At 42.7% G+C, this 16,436-nt stretch overlaps 1 protein-coding gene across 2 annotated transcripts in view; it reads right to left on the bottom strand.

Moving 5' to 3' along the window:
- The window catches only part of SUMF1 (sulfatase modifying factor 1), a 36,872-nt gene extending 20,697 nt beyond the window's left edge, over positions 1-16,175 (bottom strand). Inside the window, exons 1-3 of one of the 2 annotated variants that reach the window (XM_075762503.1) lie at positions 15,921-16,175; positions 11,145-11,318; positions 8,775-8,849 (exon numbers count right to left, since the gene is read on the bottom strand). In XM_075762503.1, coding sequence (XP_075618618.1) covers positions 8,775-8,849; positions 11,145-11,318; positions 15,921-16,139 — 468 coding nt within the window. In that variant the 5' untranslated portion in view covers positions 16,140-16,175. The remainder of the gene's footprint in view (positions 1-8,774; positions 8,850-11,144; positions 11,319-15,920) is intronic. The other variant, XM_075762502.1, reaches the window with a different exon arrangement.
- Positions 16,176-16,436: the final 261 nt, after the last annotated feature.

Below are 16,436 nucleotides of genomic sequence, written 5' to 3' on the forward strand. Positions count from 1 at the left end.
ATATAGTCTGTCCGCATGAGAGCACTACGTGTGCACGTCTTCTGTTTCTGGCTCTGCTGAACTGAACACCAAATGGCTGCCAGTCTTTGCAGAACACCCAGATCTTTAGAGAAGTTACACATATAGTACTAGGACAGTGATAACAGTGATAGACTACGTACAGCCTTCAATAATTAATTGGAAACTAATCTAAGTCAGCCACTGACACCAGTGAGCATGCACCAAGTTGCTCCTTCCAAAAGGGAAAGTCACCTACTTGAAATTTAGTCGTTTCAAAAAACTTCTCAGAAGTCTTTAGAGCTTTTAATTGCTCTAAATCTAATTAGTAGAAGAGGTAATTAGACAGAGATATTGCAACATCACAGTTAATACAGCAAAGCCCTCTCTTGCCACTAATGAGCTTAGTTACTTTCATAATGCTTAGGGTTCTCATGCTTAACTCCAAAACGTGTTCTGTAGACTGGCAACAGATTCGTTTTGTAAAAATAGCAGCATATGCTGCTGAATAGATCTTGAAGAGATACTGAATTAGAGGACAATTATCTCCTTCGTTTTGATTAACTCTTCACAGCATAGCCTATCACTTGTAACAGAATTGGTTAAGCGTAACTGCTCTGCAAATGTTACAAAACTGCCTCGACATCGAAGGAAACAGTTGTAAGAGCAGAGCACATTTTGGAGGCAGAGAAGCCCAATGCTTGTTTTGGTCTGATCCAGCTGAAAACTTGGATTATCCAGCACTGTGCTCCAGGATTAAACTTTAAGAACCGACTGTTCTGCTTATCACAGACTCATAGCACTGTGAAGAAAGGAGAACACAATATGATAATACTGGGAAGATATACTAACAGTTAATTCTGACCTACAAGTTTTCCACTCAAATGAAACAATTTGCAGAACTGAAGCCTATACTCCCACTATCAGCTTGCATAAAATTCAAAGTTTTAAGTATTCAATTTTCTTTTCAAAGTAGGCTGGGATATCCTAACTTTAATTGCTCCATTAACTCGTGATTTCAAGATTGTTAGACTACTTTACAATTATCTTGAAGAAAATTCCTTCCCAAAGATACACAGAAAGAAATGAAATAGGCAAACATCAGGAAAGTCAGTTTTATCGTCAGCATCACACCCTTCCTGGTACTGCAAAAGCAGTAGGGGAATACCCTTAACAACAAACCCCAAAACCACCCCAAAAACCCCAGCCAATAACCATGAAAACATTTGTATTAGTCTGGCCACGTTAGACAAAAGGAACCCCCCACTTAAGCTCCAAATTTCAAATTCAAATCACATTTATGTATTAGGAAAAATTGCCAAAAATAAACTCAACTGAGCAGCTAATCTTGGTTCTAATCCCATTTTTAACATGCAGCAAGTCACTTGACATAACGAAGCTGTAGATTTTAAGGTTAAGTCAGGCCCATAAGATGATGGGAAATACATGCTGTTGTCCAGACATGCAGTACCAAACATCTTCTTTTGATGTGCTACAGCATTACAATGCTATTTTAATACAATAAGGCCTGCATACACTAGGTCAAGATAAACATCTGGAAGAAGCAAAAGTTACTGCAGAGTAAGAACTTTAGTAACGTAGGAATCAACTATCTGAAAAGAGATTTTCTGAGTGAAAAGTAGTTTTGAGTCTGGAAAACACTTCAAGAATCATTTATTAAGCAGTGGGTTCTTAAAGATACGCACGCTTCAGTTTCAGGGGCTGACTTAACAGGTTAGCATCCATTTGAATCAGACTGTGTTAAACACTGTACATCTTTAATTTGCAAAAGCATCCTCTCAGCTGCAAAAGCAATGTGTGCACAGGCTGGAAGCAGGAAAGTTATGAAGCATTATCTCTGGGAAATACACCCCATGCTCTGGACACCCTCATTGCTAGCATTGGTAGGATGTGAGAAAAAATTAGTTATTCAGTAAAGAATATAATTTTTGGATGAGGTTTTATTTTATCCATGTAAGGCAGATACACATAAATCTCTCTCAATTTTTCTTCCTCTAAGCTATATCCTAAACCCTGAAAGCTGATTAATGAACTACTGAAGAAAGAGGCAGACAGGAAAAAAGAACATTTTTAGTAGGCCAAGGAGTTTAAGAAATAAAAATAATTACTGTGCAGCAGATGAGCCACTGTCATTTTCCCCTCAGAAACCACAAGGAAATCAGATTGGGTGGGGTCCTGGTCACAAGTAACTTTACACCTATTTTTCTAAGCAGCATTAGCATACCTTCCCAACAACCTTCAAAACTTCTTCCCTCACTAAGATTCGGGGCAGAGCTCTCTCTCTCACCCTCCGCACGCAGCGCCTCCTTCCCTCCGCGGGACGGGAGCCCACGCTGCCAGCCCAGGACTGGTGAACTAACCTACACCTGCCTACAGCAGCTTGGGCATGGACAGTCTGTCGAGCGCTGGGATCGTGATTCAGCAGTCCTGGCCATAAGCAAGCAGCCGCTGTTCCGGGCTGCTGCATTAGCACAGCCCAGCGCCCAGCTGATGCTTACCACGCAGTGTTTTAGCTGGTTGGGGTCACTACCTTTGTGAAGTCCTACTCTGGGTCAGAGAGGGAAATCAGAGGGCAGGGACAAAGCTTAGCCCCCCTCTGAGCCAGCTCGGCAGTCAGAGTCGGCACACATCGCACCACGGGGGCACTTTGAAACAAGCTGGAGCCATGCAGTGGTCCCACTTGATTTTAAAGCCATTTTCCAAATGCAAGCAAAAACCCTTTGGCAGACACACGCTCCCTGCTCACTTTTGCCAGCCTGCAGCTCTGCTCTTCCTTTTTATCGGCGCACTGAAAACGGCACGAACATGACCTATTTCTATGCAGTACATCATCCCCATAGCAACAGGCTTGTGTTTAAGTTGAAACAGCTGTAACTGAGTCAGGGAGACACTGCAATGTAAATAGTGTGGAAGTGAATACCTCTTCACGGCTCAAGACAAAGAATAGATCTCTCCTAGCCAGTTATCAAGGTTGTCATAGTAGCTGCAGAAGGGAGACATGATCTACATGTGCAGCTATAATTCATATTTGTACTTGAAGATACTCTGTAGAGAAGAACAAACCTTCTATAATTACGTACATAAACTGAACTGAAACATGATTGTCAAACTCTCCACCAAATCAGTAATTAAGCACACTGAAACAGCTTAGAAGTAGACAGTTGAGTATTTTTTTCCAGAAGATAACTAATACTTGATGTTGCCAGCTTCTGCAATGCTACTGCAAGTCTCATGCTATTCATTATATCAATTAAAAGTCCCAGCTCCCCAAAAGCTCTAATTAGAGAAGAATCTGTTCTCATTCTTATTTTCTAAGGTTTCTTGCCTCCGTTGGCTCAGAAATGAAACCAATAAAGGGTTTTGTTTAATATTCAGTATTGATATTGTTTGCCTTAAGTTGCAATATTTTAAAGTAGTTTGAAATCGCAGTACTGCAAAAAGAAAAGGCAGCAGCTTCACAGAATAAGAATAAAAATATTTTAAGTCATCAGCTAGGGAAAGGATTTCAGACTTAATTGGAAGCTAACACTCTACTTTTACAAAGGGACCTTTTCCTTTGCATAAGGAAAGGTCATTGAATCTCACTCAAACAGTGCAATACTTCACAGCTATGTCAATCCTCCAAGAAAAATAACCAAAAATATTTGATGCTAAAATCTGGTAAGATTTGTGAAGTGCAAGTTTTGGAATCAAAAGAAGCTTCTTTTGAGGAACTGATATTCCCAGCAAGTTCCATCTCTGGAAGTCTATTTTTCAGTCAACATCTAAATCTGCACTCAAGCTAGTAATTTTTTCCAATAACCAAATGAATATGAGCTTTAAGAAAATGAGGTGTGCACAGATATATCTATAGCCTCAGGCATAAGCAAAGCCCCACTTTAAAGTTGCAGTTTATACTGATAAATGTGGACTAATATTGCTGGTAATTCCCAGTGAGCGATGCTTCCTGCGCACCATTCTTTATCCCAATAGCGGGAGTACAGCCTAAGAAGACAGAGACTAACAGTTCAACAGCTCCATCTTCCCAACTCATTATAGGGAACATCTGAAGTATTGAGGTCTGCAAGAAATAGGCTCACCCATCTCTTCCTTTGATTTTTGTTTCCTCTCTGAAAGAGCAAAAGCCAAGTGTGGTAGAGATGAAGTTTACCCTTAAAGTAGCAGTAAGTGTCAACTTCAGCTTATGTATCCTGTGTCTGTTGACATTTTAACAGCATCGGACAAACTATATGACAACTTACCTGCTCTCCCCCCAAGCCACATAAGCAAGTTACTATTGCATGATCTCAGAAGGTACGTTCTCCATAGTAACTGCTGCAAATGCTAGCCCTGCTATCCTACCTGCAACTGTTGCTCATTTCATTATTAATTTGAAATACTCATTTGAAACGCATACTGTTTTCATTGTTTTTAGAATGGGACTATACCCTTTGAGTTAAAGGCTAGAAGCACTGCTATAAGTAAGTAAATTGCACAGCTCAAGACCACTGCAGAGGCTTCCATATAAACAGGCATGAAAATGGCATCCAATAGTTCTGGACTGACCCGAACGCCTTAACAGTATTTGCTCGAGTGCTGCCAGTGAACTAATTTCATTGCATTCTCAGACCAAAAATTCAATACCTCCTAAAGACAACTGAAGTATATGGATTTGTATGCTTTGAGTATCTTCATTGCAGTTTATCTGGCCTAGAAGCAAAAATTAATTTTGCTAACTTCCACAAGTCAAGAATAAAAATGTTCCCACTACTCTCCAGTAAGCAAATCTGACTTACACTGTACTCCAGTCTCAGGAAGTGCTATGCTGTTTACCTTTTTCACGGTAGCTGCACAGCAAGCAAAACTCTTGCAGTTACTTGCAAGAGCTCTCAAATCCCCTCACCGGCAAGCATGCCTCGGTACCTTCTCATTTCACAGATACAATCTCCACGCTTTTTGCTCTAGGATACATTAAGATGCCATATAAATGGCATTTTACAATGCCATGGAATAATAGCACTGGGCATGCATTTCCCCTTCTCTATTTCCTCCTTAACTCAGGGAGATAAAAGAACAGGAAAACAGTTTCATCATAAAATAATAACGGCAAGATCTCTAAACTAGGAGTTTTTTCCATTTCCCCAAATTCTCTCAGAAGAGAAGAAAGAAAAAATAATCTCTAAGTGCCCAAGCTATTGGCAATTCTAGGCTGTGTTTTATGTATGACATCTAAACCAAAGGCCAAGTATCCAAGAAAGGGCATAACTTAGTAGCTGTAATAGATGCAGTAATTAGTATTGGTTTTAGTCTGCAAGTCTAAGAACGGATTTTAATATGTGAAGCTATCAGAACTTGTTAGGCCCACACAAAACATTTTGGTTTCACAGGACCTTCCACACTCGCTCTATAAAATCCATTTTTATTTGAAAAAGTCCTCGCCGATTCTATCGGCAACACCCTTGTCTGTTACAGTGCTACATTTTCACTCTCTGCCACGGTACCACAGCAAATTTAGAGGCCAACACTAAAACTTGCGTTCCCAGAAATCTAGAACAATTCAGTTATTGGCTGCTACACCCCTTTTTATTGCTTCCCTTCCAGAGGAGAGTTAGGTCCAACCTACATTCCTGTAGCAGTAGCTATGTAGGAGACCACCTCACCTCCAGGAAATGCACACCCAAAGCTCCAACAATTACTCTACGTGCTAAGTTGGTTTGCTCCTGCATTAGCTTTCAGCAGCCCCACCTCCTCTGTTCCACTTCAGCTGTATGCTTCCATTGAGAGCCTACGATAACTTGTCTGGTTAAAGAACTGGAGAAGCCAACATGGCCAAATAGAGCCAAAACCCCAGATACTCCCCAACAGGCCAATGCACCTCATTATTTATAGGCGCTGTTATATACCATTTAGTTCAATATCTTCACTTCCACCTTTCCCCAATTCTTTCACTGCACATGAAGTATTTCTTCTAAAATACACATTCCTGTTGCTCTTCCCCCATATTCACTTTTCCAGTTAGCAGCCCTGTGCTTCACGTGGAGAAAAGCCTCATCAAAACATGCCTGAGCCACTAAGGCAAAGTAAAAATACAGTCCTTCCTCTCATCAGTTTGGCGGAAGGATCTTCTATACCAGTAACACACCAATGTTTGTATCTTATTTTTGCTTTTCACGGTGATGGTTATGATTCAAGAAGGTACATACCACAAGCTAAAATATTAGTTGACTAAGGTATACATTGAGATAAAAGCCTTAATTTTCTCTGTTGCTGATCATGACAATCTGCTGATTCAAACCAACTTCATACAGTTTTCACTTTTTCCAATTACATTTGAATGGTTACACTGCAGTAGCCAAGTTTTAAGATGTGCTCACTTTTTTTTTTCCTCCAAGTAATTGAACAGTATTAGATTCCATTCACCATTTTCCCCCCATTTGTTCTAGTCCACAAATTGCACTGTCACAAAAACCAAAGACTGTCAAAACAACTAGGGTCTACACAGTACTCTTAACATTTATAACCTCTAACAGAAAATCCATACTAGAACAACAAAAAGACACGGTTTTGAGAGGCAGAAGCATATACAGATAAAATTCTAAGCTGCATTTTCAGACATTAGAGTTCTCTTTCCAGCTCTACCACTGAGCTGCCTTCTGACACCTTCTCCTTGTAGACAGAAGCTCCTTGCTGAAAGTTGGATTTCATGGTATGTAGCTGGTGAGGGGGCAGGCAGACAGGAGGGAGAAAAGCAGCTTCTAGTTTCATTTTCACCTCCTCACAATATTATCATGTTTTAGAACATAAGTTTGTCCACAGCATCAGCATAAAGTTAAGAAGTGCCAAACTACAAGGCAGGCAGTCACTATTCTCCAGATCACTACCAGAATAATTAGTACAATATTTCCCTGTGTCTATTTTGACAATGCAAAATGACCTAATAATAAATACTGAAAACGTGGCAAAAGGACAGCCTCGTAAAGTTTACTTTTAACAAATACAGAAAACCTTCATAAAGAAGCAGCCAAAAAGACCAGTTTGGGCTCCATTCCAGTTCTCTGGCATAATATTTGTTCTGTTAGCATTACAGCCAAGACTTTAAAATTTGGCTGACACACCCAGGAAAGTGGCTCCCAACACTCTGTATGTGTTTATACAAATAGCCAAGACTGAGCTTACACCAACATTCTTAGGGCTTGTTTGTTTTAAAACAGAACCTGATTTAGGGATTTCTGCATCACAGAACTAGGGCAGGAAAAAGAAGTTCTCCAATACCAACCATTGTGAAGATGGGATGAGCCCTACCTTCCACATGAGTTATGCTAGTATTGGGGAAGTTCAACTTAATCATCTTGTATCTCACAGTACACAAATGTCAGTCCTAAATTACAAGATAACTATTCTTGTAAGCTTCCTTTCCTCGCAGTAGGAAACAAAACGCCACATTTTTTGCGAGTCACAGCGCACATTCACATAGGGCTTCTTGAAACCTCTGATCTATCAGTCTGCCCCTGGAAGATAAAAATCAAACTCTACAGACTTCCCCCCTCAAACAAGAGCATCATTTATATAGAACAATGAATATTCACTACTCATTTTGCCAAGTTTCCACACTACGCACACCAGAATGCTTCATTTGTAAGGCCTTTTTAAAGGCATGGGACAAGAGATCTGGAAATGCAGTGTGTTCATCAGACCCGAGGATAATTCTGATGGGAAGGGACCTCAGGAGGTCATCTTCTCCAAACTTCTGCTCAAAGCAGATCAATTCATCCAGGAGATGACAAGACATAATCTGTTTACTGTGGGGAGCCATAAAGGTTAAGTGACCTGTTAGGGTTAAGGAGGAGATAAATGAAGCCTAAGAAAGGCTCAGCAATACCTTCACAACGTAAAAAGGAGGTGGTAGGGGGTGACAAGGAAGCTTCCCTACTGAACTTTTGGGGTTTTTTAAAGCAATATTCACTTCCACTCAACAGGAAAAATAAATCAGCTCCAGTTTAATCAGCACCACACCTACCAGGATCACTATGTTGCCCTAGCAAGATGAAGGGAACTGACAAAACAGCAAGGCATAGAGAATTTTCTGTAGAGATGGAGGAAGCACAGTAAACAAGCCATTCAACATCATAAGGAGTCTTATAGACTCAGGTCTGCCATAGAAATGGCACTTCTTTAGAGTATTTGCCTCTAGTTAACATCGAAAAAACACTCATGCAAGCATTGCTATCATATCAGCTACACAGCTTATCCTCATTTTCTGAGATCGGTGGGATCTGGGATTTACCCACTTTGGTTGGACATAGGACTGCGTTGGCAGAGCCTGCCAGTCACACGTACATGCGGTCTTGGAGCCAGCAGCGCTCCTGTTCTTTGCCTACACAGCACATCGCTCAGAGCCACTACTGACGTCCAAATTTCTGAAGCATCACAGTGTTACATGTAATACAAATAAACAGCCTTTTATCTGCACCACTTACTACAGTCCTAAATAACTCTCATTTAGGAGGCAAAAAAAGACAATAAGGGGTTGATACTAAATTTTGCTAATCAGGAACAGGTTTTTTTAATTGTTTGTTTAAAAGAAGAGAACAGAGAATAGACTGTGAATCCTCCACACTTGAAGGAGTCTATTATTCTAGGCCCGATCACCCCCCATACACCCCATTTTTGTACACCGCTTTGGGAACATCGCGCAATATAGATATTTCTGCCATAGTTGCTAACACATTTACCCCAGTGAGATTCCTAAGTAAGGTTTACCCTGCTGAGTTACTCACTGCCTGATGGATGTCAGCCTTCACTTCTTCACTCAGCATTCCCTCAAACACAAAGGAATCACCAAATTTCTCTGCCTATAGAAAGAAAAAAAAAAGATTCAACTGTATTATCAAATGAATGTTATTCTTAAAATGCCACTCACAGTTACAACTTTATCTTATCAAGGATAAGGAAATTGTAATAGTAATTTTGAGTTCTCTTTCTTTCAAGGAAGCTATTTTGTAACAGAAGAGAAGGCATTTTATCTCTGGATGTCATTGTTCTTCAACAGCCACTGGACAGATGGCAGCTTACAGAGCCTCTGCAGATGTTTTTACTTCTGTTAATTAAAAATGCAGTTCCAATTGTCCCAACTGCTTTAAAACACTAGAGTCAATAATCTAACATTCAAGGGCATACTTCATTTCTCTTATTTTTCTTTTGGGAATCACAATAAAAGACTTCAGCCTTGGCACTTACTGTGCCTTCATCATTGCTAGCACCATGTTTTAAAATGCTGTTACAACAACAAGAGAAGAGTTAAAAGTAACCCAATCATTGTATCGAGCATTATATAAGGCCAAAAGAAACAAGAAAATACAAATAATTTAAAAAAAAAAAAATCACAGTACATGATACCAACATGGGTTTTTTTTCCCTTGGTAAACTAAGTCAATTAATATACTAGGGAAGTCAAAACACATTATCAGAATTCAATGCATCTGCACTTCTCAATTTCTTCATTTTATTATAGGCATCCAGAGACAGAGAATGATCACCATGAGCTGCTTCTGTACACTCAGAACTCTTCAAGAAGCACACTTTGAAAGAAGGATCCCATTCACCATCCAAATTGCAAGAAATTTTAGCATATGACCGTAATCTCTACGCATTCAGTTTCAGAAAGGAAAAAGCAAAAAATATTTAATTTCTCTCACTTGCCCAATCTGAAAGACCCACGCAGAGGCACAGGTTTATCACCTGAAGGACCCTAGATTTCAGTCTGACAGCCTCCATCAAGGGCTTTTTTTTTTTTTTTTTTAAGTTTGTTAGAAAAGAAAACACTTTTGGTTCAACAAGATAGCTGTATATCTGGAGACTTTTTTCTTCAGGTCTCTATTTACTTTCAGGTTTGAATTGCCATTGGAGTTCAGTCTAGTCCTTAACAAAAGGACACCAAGAAGTAGCAAGGAGTAGGTTGGCTCTGTTTACCCGCAGTAAGTAATGTGGACATTATTTAAATATACAAACCCCAGGTCAGCTTCATCCCCAAAAAAGCCCTGCAGAATCAGTGCTGTTTACTCTAACTCCAAGTTTATTTTTCCAAATCCAGCATAAAAAGGGGGCCCCATGCAAGGGGGGAAAAGGAAGAAAGGGTAAATGGAGCACCCAACCACACCGGCTGAGCCATGAAGCACCGTCTCAAACAGACTCCATCTGATGCGGTGCTACATTCAAATACCACTACATATGTGCTCCTTCCAGAAGTCGTTTACAACAAGTAAGCCCTGTTCAAACTCAAAATTGTTAAGCAACCTTTTCCATAATTATTGAGCTAAGAACTTCAAAACAGAAATAGTGCCATAGATAAAAGAAGCCCTTCAACCAACCAGAAGGATCCTGTCTTCCAAATGAGAACCAGTTTATCAACTGAATTCAGCAAAGTACCTCCTTCGAGACCTGATCATTACCAAGGCTTTTATTTGCCTAAAAGGCCTGTCAGGGTTTTATAAAAGCTGCGTAGGAACAGTCAACTGTCAGGAAAGATCAGAGCCTCAGGTAGAGGTAGCTTCTTTCTTGGAAGAACCTTAACATATTCTTTCTTAGTCCATTGTTCCCAGTAACATGCACAAAACTATTATTATACTTGCTATTATATCTTCTTTAGCAGGGCTTTCTGTCGCTCAGCTCATTACCAAGTAGCTGCGCTGAACTAGCCTGCAGAGTCCTCAGCTATCGCAGTTTTTTAAATCCCTTCTCCCCATTCCTCTAAAATAAAGAAAATCTAACAGCGTAGCTGTACTGGTACAAAGATGTCCTAGGACCCAAAGGTCAAAAGAACCCCAGACAATAACAAAAACCCTGCACAGACATCTTCAGCCACCTGTTAGCTTCACCCAGGCTGCCTCAGCCATACCGCAGGGAAGATACTACTTCAGATACCAGGACACTTACTAAATGTAACAGCACACATCTAAATGCCCTTTCAGACCCCCGGGCAGCAAGGCAAGACAATTTTCTCCCTGCACTACTTACATCAGTAACATTCTAGTATGCAAATCCCAAGCAAGTATTGTGACATCCTTCAAAAAAAAGAACCCTACGTTTTTAACAGGGATTTTGCCAACACAAAGAAAGATGACAGGAGACTGTAAACCCTTCCACCTTACCTCAGTAACATACCCAGTAGAATTCACAAATCTCTCAAACTCCTCATTGCTGACCTCATACTGATCCATATAGAAACTCTTAACGTGGACTCTTCTAGCAGGCCATTCTCCATCTTGCCGTATTTCAGGCTCATCAGTGCCCATTGTGAACACTCCTTCTGGAATAGCAACCATCTGCAGAGAAAAAAAAAATCCAAAAGATGATGAAAACAAAAGACTGAAAAGTCTCTTCTTGGTCTTCCTCCTCCTCCACCTCATCTTCATAGGTGCTTTTGCTTTGAGCAAATTTCACTGACAAAAACAGCACAACTAAATTCAACAATGGCATCTTGATCACCACCTGTTTGGAAAAAATAGCAAGCAGAACTTAAATTGAGAACAAAAACCCCATTTGCAGCTCTTTCTGCACGAAGTCTGAGTAATTCCAAACTTTTACTGAAGGTAATGCTTGTGGTCTAATAAGGAGAAAAATGTTCCCCCACTGTACTTAAGAGCCAAGAAACAATCCTGAGTCCTTTCTACTCTTTTTCAGTAGAGGAATTTTGGCATTTCACTATTCCTAGGAAGGCTTGATGCATCAATGAAGAATCTGGAGATTATGAAACTGTAAAGTGCTCTTTTGTGGACAAGTCATGCTTGTTTGCATACTAAACTACGCATGTTTTTTTCATTTAACAACAGGCACGTGCAGCATTTTATTACCAACCATGCTGCTAACTGGCAGGTAGACACAGTACCTGCAGCTCTGCATACCAGAGACGAGACAAACTTGCGAATCAGTTATATTCCACGTCTCTGGAAGACTGGCCTTGGGGAAGAGCTTCAAGCTTTGGAAATAAAGGACGAGTGACAGAATAACATTTTAAATGTTTCAACAAGAAGTTTTCCTTTTAAGACCTCAGCCGGTTTCCAGAGAGACAGAACAAATTTTCCCTCAGCTTTAGTGGGCTCTTTCCAGGAAGACAGACTCCAGAGGTCTTGTCATGCCTCATCAGATGTTTCCCTGGAGCCCTCTAAAGACCACAGACTGGGTGAAGCACTGCTCAGTCAAGAGCAGTTCACCCAAAAAACAAGAGCACCCACGATCCCTTCTCAGAAGCCGGTGCTGGAATGAAGAATGACAGCTCAGGCTGCATAAAACCTTCCCAATGGACAGGTGATGTTTCAGGGGCTGACACTATCCAAGAGCTAGCTTGCCAAGAAGTTACCCAACTCATCGCCAACAGATGAAAGAATTGGGGAAGAAAACTCCTTCTCTTTTCAGTATTCCTGAGCTACCTTCACCCCCTAACTCACCTTGAATTCAGCCATCTCATTCCTCCTCTGACAACGGTCAGAGGTTTGCAAGTGGGCGAGCCCCACAAAAGCCAGCCAGCGCTGACAGAGGCATCCATTGGCACATCAGATTGCACCCAAACAAACCCTGGCAGCGATCCGTGATCACACACTACTCTTACAAGGAATTCAAGCAGGCTGACCAGTGACAGAACCTAAAATGAGCAAAGCCAGTTCTAAGAGATTTTTTTTTTTTTTGCAAGATCCTGATGTTTGGTATGCAGGAAATTCAAGTCTAATAACAGAAATATTCACCAAGAGAGAAGTTTCCAGAGTAGCACACTTCTAATAGTACTCCAGAAGTGCAGCTGAAGTTCTGACAGAAAAAGAAGCCTGGCTTTTAGATGTACAAGAGTTCAAACAAAATTCCATATACATATAGTGGAATAACACAGTATGCGACACACATATTACAAGTAGCCAAATCGCAGAGATAGGGTTGTAAAAAATGTGAACTGATGTAACATTATTTAGATGAAGAGGCGGGTTCACAGAACCAAACATGAATTTTGGCCTTTGTACATATAGCCATTTTGCAGCACAGCCTAGATTATAGGACCTTGATTCTTCTAGAGTTGATTTTTTTTTTTCGTATTTGACAAGATTCTCTTCACAAGGTTGGATGCTTTTACTGAAACAGTTTATCTGGATGCCCACACTGACTCACGAACCAGGAAGACAAAAAGAATCATTAGTTGCCTTCTAGCTTCTGGAGTTTACTGTTATTTATGTAGTTACACCACCACCAGCATACCAAACAATCAGTAAATAAGTTCACATCAGCTATCCAGCACCCCTCTCTATTCTTAAGGGAATTTGTATAGTTATGTCAAATACTCCACATCCAGTTGCATTGCTGCTTCTCCACTATAGATCTCTCCTTTTCTTGAGTCTCTCCCAGCGACGCTCAAAATTCACACAACTTGCAAAAGGCCTTTAAGAAGTGCTACAAATACTTTTTCCTTTGAAGTAACCACATTTGAAGCTAGCTGCATCCTCATAACTTTTTCTCCACTAAAAAGAATCTGAGCACTTACAGATTGCCTTTAACTGAATCCATAAAAGGCTTCAGGATAAATTTGCTTACATTTTTTAGGACTTAGGGAATGACAACATGGTACAAAGTTGCACCACTTCCTTCCTTCCAATCTCTTTCCAACCCACTGTAGCTAGAACAACTCCTTGAAGCAGTCTCCAAAGCCAGATTCAAAGCTCACTAGCAAGCTGCTGTCTAAAAGCGTGTGAAAAATTAACTCTTGCTTTCCAGCCTTTCATTTGCAAAACCTGAAATATCCCAACAGATTGCCAGTGTATGTTCAGCTAGGAGAGTCCACAGGCTTCCTTGCGAACCTGTTGCAGCCCTCTCGCACAGTTACAACTGAGACTTCTGGCATGTACACCAATGTTGTGTCCCACAGCTACACCAAGTATTGATACCACGGGAGTATCCTCCCCCACCAAGGCTCGTTTCACAGCTCCACCTCCTGTCTGGAATCAGGACCTTCCTTCGACAGCCAGGTCTATGATAACTCCACATCACAGGATGCAAGGCTCAGATGTCTGACAGCGCTCTTCAGCCGAGAACGGTGGAATACAACACTAAGTGAAGAACAGATTTTCTGCATAGACATCACATCCAGAAACCACACTTGCATAGTTAATTAAGCAGCTTTACCATCCAGTTTTAAAATACCAGTCGCTAACACCAAGGAACTAATCTCTTATACATATCAAAGTTGAACTATGGAGGCAGAAATCCAACAGCAAAGGCTGACAGATACAACGTTTACCGTATTAGGGAAAGCGTGCAACACCAATTGCCTGTATCTTCACAATATTACTTAGCTAGTGCATGCAGTTCATTTGTCCTCAAAGCTCAATTTCAACAACAGAGACCACATTTGCCTATGATTATACTTATGTTGCAAGTATTATGGTAATGTAGAGCAGGCCCACTAAAGTACTAGCTCCCCATTTCTAACGATGTAGTGGAAATGATTCATCTCAGTTGTGGTTGAAGCAGAAGCCAATTTTTTCCTCACTTCCCTTCCGGTAAAAATGTTTTCTAGCTAAGCATAATCAAGTTGTGTTGCGAATATAGCTTGAAAACCAGCAGCAATTAGTTTTCATTATCTGCTGATGAAGTTGCTAGCTGCCTTGCATAAAGTAAGAGTCAAATGTTTTCATCCTATATTAAAAAAATGCTGAAATTTATTACATGAAACATAGATGAGCAACATAAAGCCCAAGTGCAATATGGATTAATTCATGCTCTTTAAATGCTCTCAGATTTCTTAAGCATAGCCTGCAATAGCAAAGCCATAATTAATTAACACTAAACATCCTTCCCTTTACCTGCCAAGTATCTGCACTGCCGGCGTGACACGGGCTTTCCCCCAAGCTGACACAGCTTCCCAGTGTTACAACACCAAGAGGCAACTAGAGAGGCAGCTCCTCACATTTTTACTACTGCCAAGCCATCTCGCACAGATTCAAGTCTGCTGTGATACAATTCCGTCTGCACCTTTCGTGAAATGAAACATCACGTTTCTAATAACTGAAGATCTCTCACCCAGTGAGGCATTTGGTCTCCAACGATACAAAAAGTCTCGATATCCCTTTGCGGTAGGCACGGTCATAACGCATCAACCCACCTTAAGCGCTGCCTCTGCAAGAGGGCACAGTCAGCTCTGGACAGTGTCTTTCAGAAGAGCAGCACCAGGAATAAAAAGGAATAAGCAATTAAAGAGACTTGAAGAGAGCCTGAAAGGCTATCTAGATACGGCTACGTAAATTATGGTTTTGCTGAAATACACGAGACACCCAACACATCACTTGTCGCTGTTTCCATTCCAACGCAGACCTAAAGGAGGTGGGGGACAGACAGACAGGTGCCAGAGCCACGCTAGTACTGATACTCAGTAGCAGAGCCACCACCTCCCCAGGCCGCACGCACAGCCCCACACAAGTGATACTCGGGCACCCGTACGCCCAGCGTCAGCCAGTCAGAGGGGTGAGGGGAGCTGCCAAAACCAACCCCGAATCGGTTTGCCATCCCTCGGCTTTGGCACAGGGAGGAGCGGTCGGGGCAGACACGGGTGGGGACGCAGGGAGGGCACCGGGACACGGGCACCGCTGCCCTGGTCTCTCCGTCCCCAGGAGCGCCCAAACGGCCCGGGACACACGCGGGCTCTCCAAGCAGGAAAAAGCGAGACGGGACCAACCGGAGCACCCGTGCCCGGGCAGGGGTTCTCACCGGCTCGACCCAAGAGAGCAGCGAAGCTGCTTTAACTTGAGTTTCTACGCCGAAGTCCGCCCGCTCGGGGTTCCCGTTAACCCGCTTCGCCCAGCACCGCCCGCCCCCTCAGCGCGCTCGGCCTCCCGCCTCAGGGCGCGGCGACAACCACCCCCGCGCGCGCCTCGCCTCGCCCCGCCGCTCACCGGCATTCGCCCAACGCTCCGGTCACCGCCCGCCGCTGCCGAGTACCGCCGCGCCGCCACCTCCCGCCCGTCACCGTCACCACCCCCGCCCCGGCTAGCGCTGCACCCGCAGCCCCCGCCGGGTGCCGCCTCCCCGGCTGCTCCGGCGGCCGCCGCCAGCCCCAGCAGGATGAAGAGGCAGCGGGACACCCAAGCGCGAGCAGCTGCGAGCGCAGCCATGTTGGCGAAGCACCACGTGCCGCGAGCAGTCAGGTGACGCGCCGCGCCTTAAAGGGGCAATGCCGCCTGCTCTGCCCCCGCCCGGTACTCCGCCGCCGTTCCCGCCCCCGGGCGGGCTGTTCGCCCACTTCAGGGGGACCGTGCGGTGCTGCCTGGCTCGGCCCTCGCAGGGACACCCCACCGGGCCGGTCTCACACCACACGAAGCGCAGAAATCCTGTTAGAGTTTGTGTCTTGTCTCGGCCAGGTAGGTGAGGCTTCGTGAGAAGGTGAGCGAGCGGGGTGAGCGTCGACCGCT

Source organism: Balearica regulorum, chromosome 10 (genome assembly GCF_011004875.1).
Source record: "Balearica regulorum gibbericeps isolate bBalReg1 chromosome 10, bBalReg1.pri, whole genome shotgun sequence".
Lineage (NCBI taxonomy): Eukaryota > Metazoa > Chordata > Aves > Gruiformes > Gruidae > Balearica > Balearica regulorum.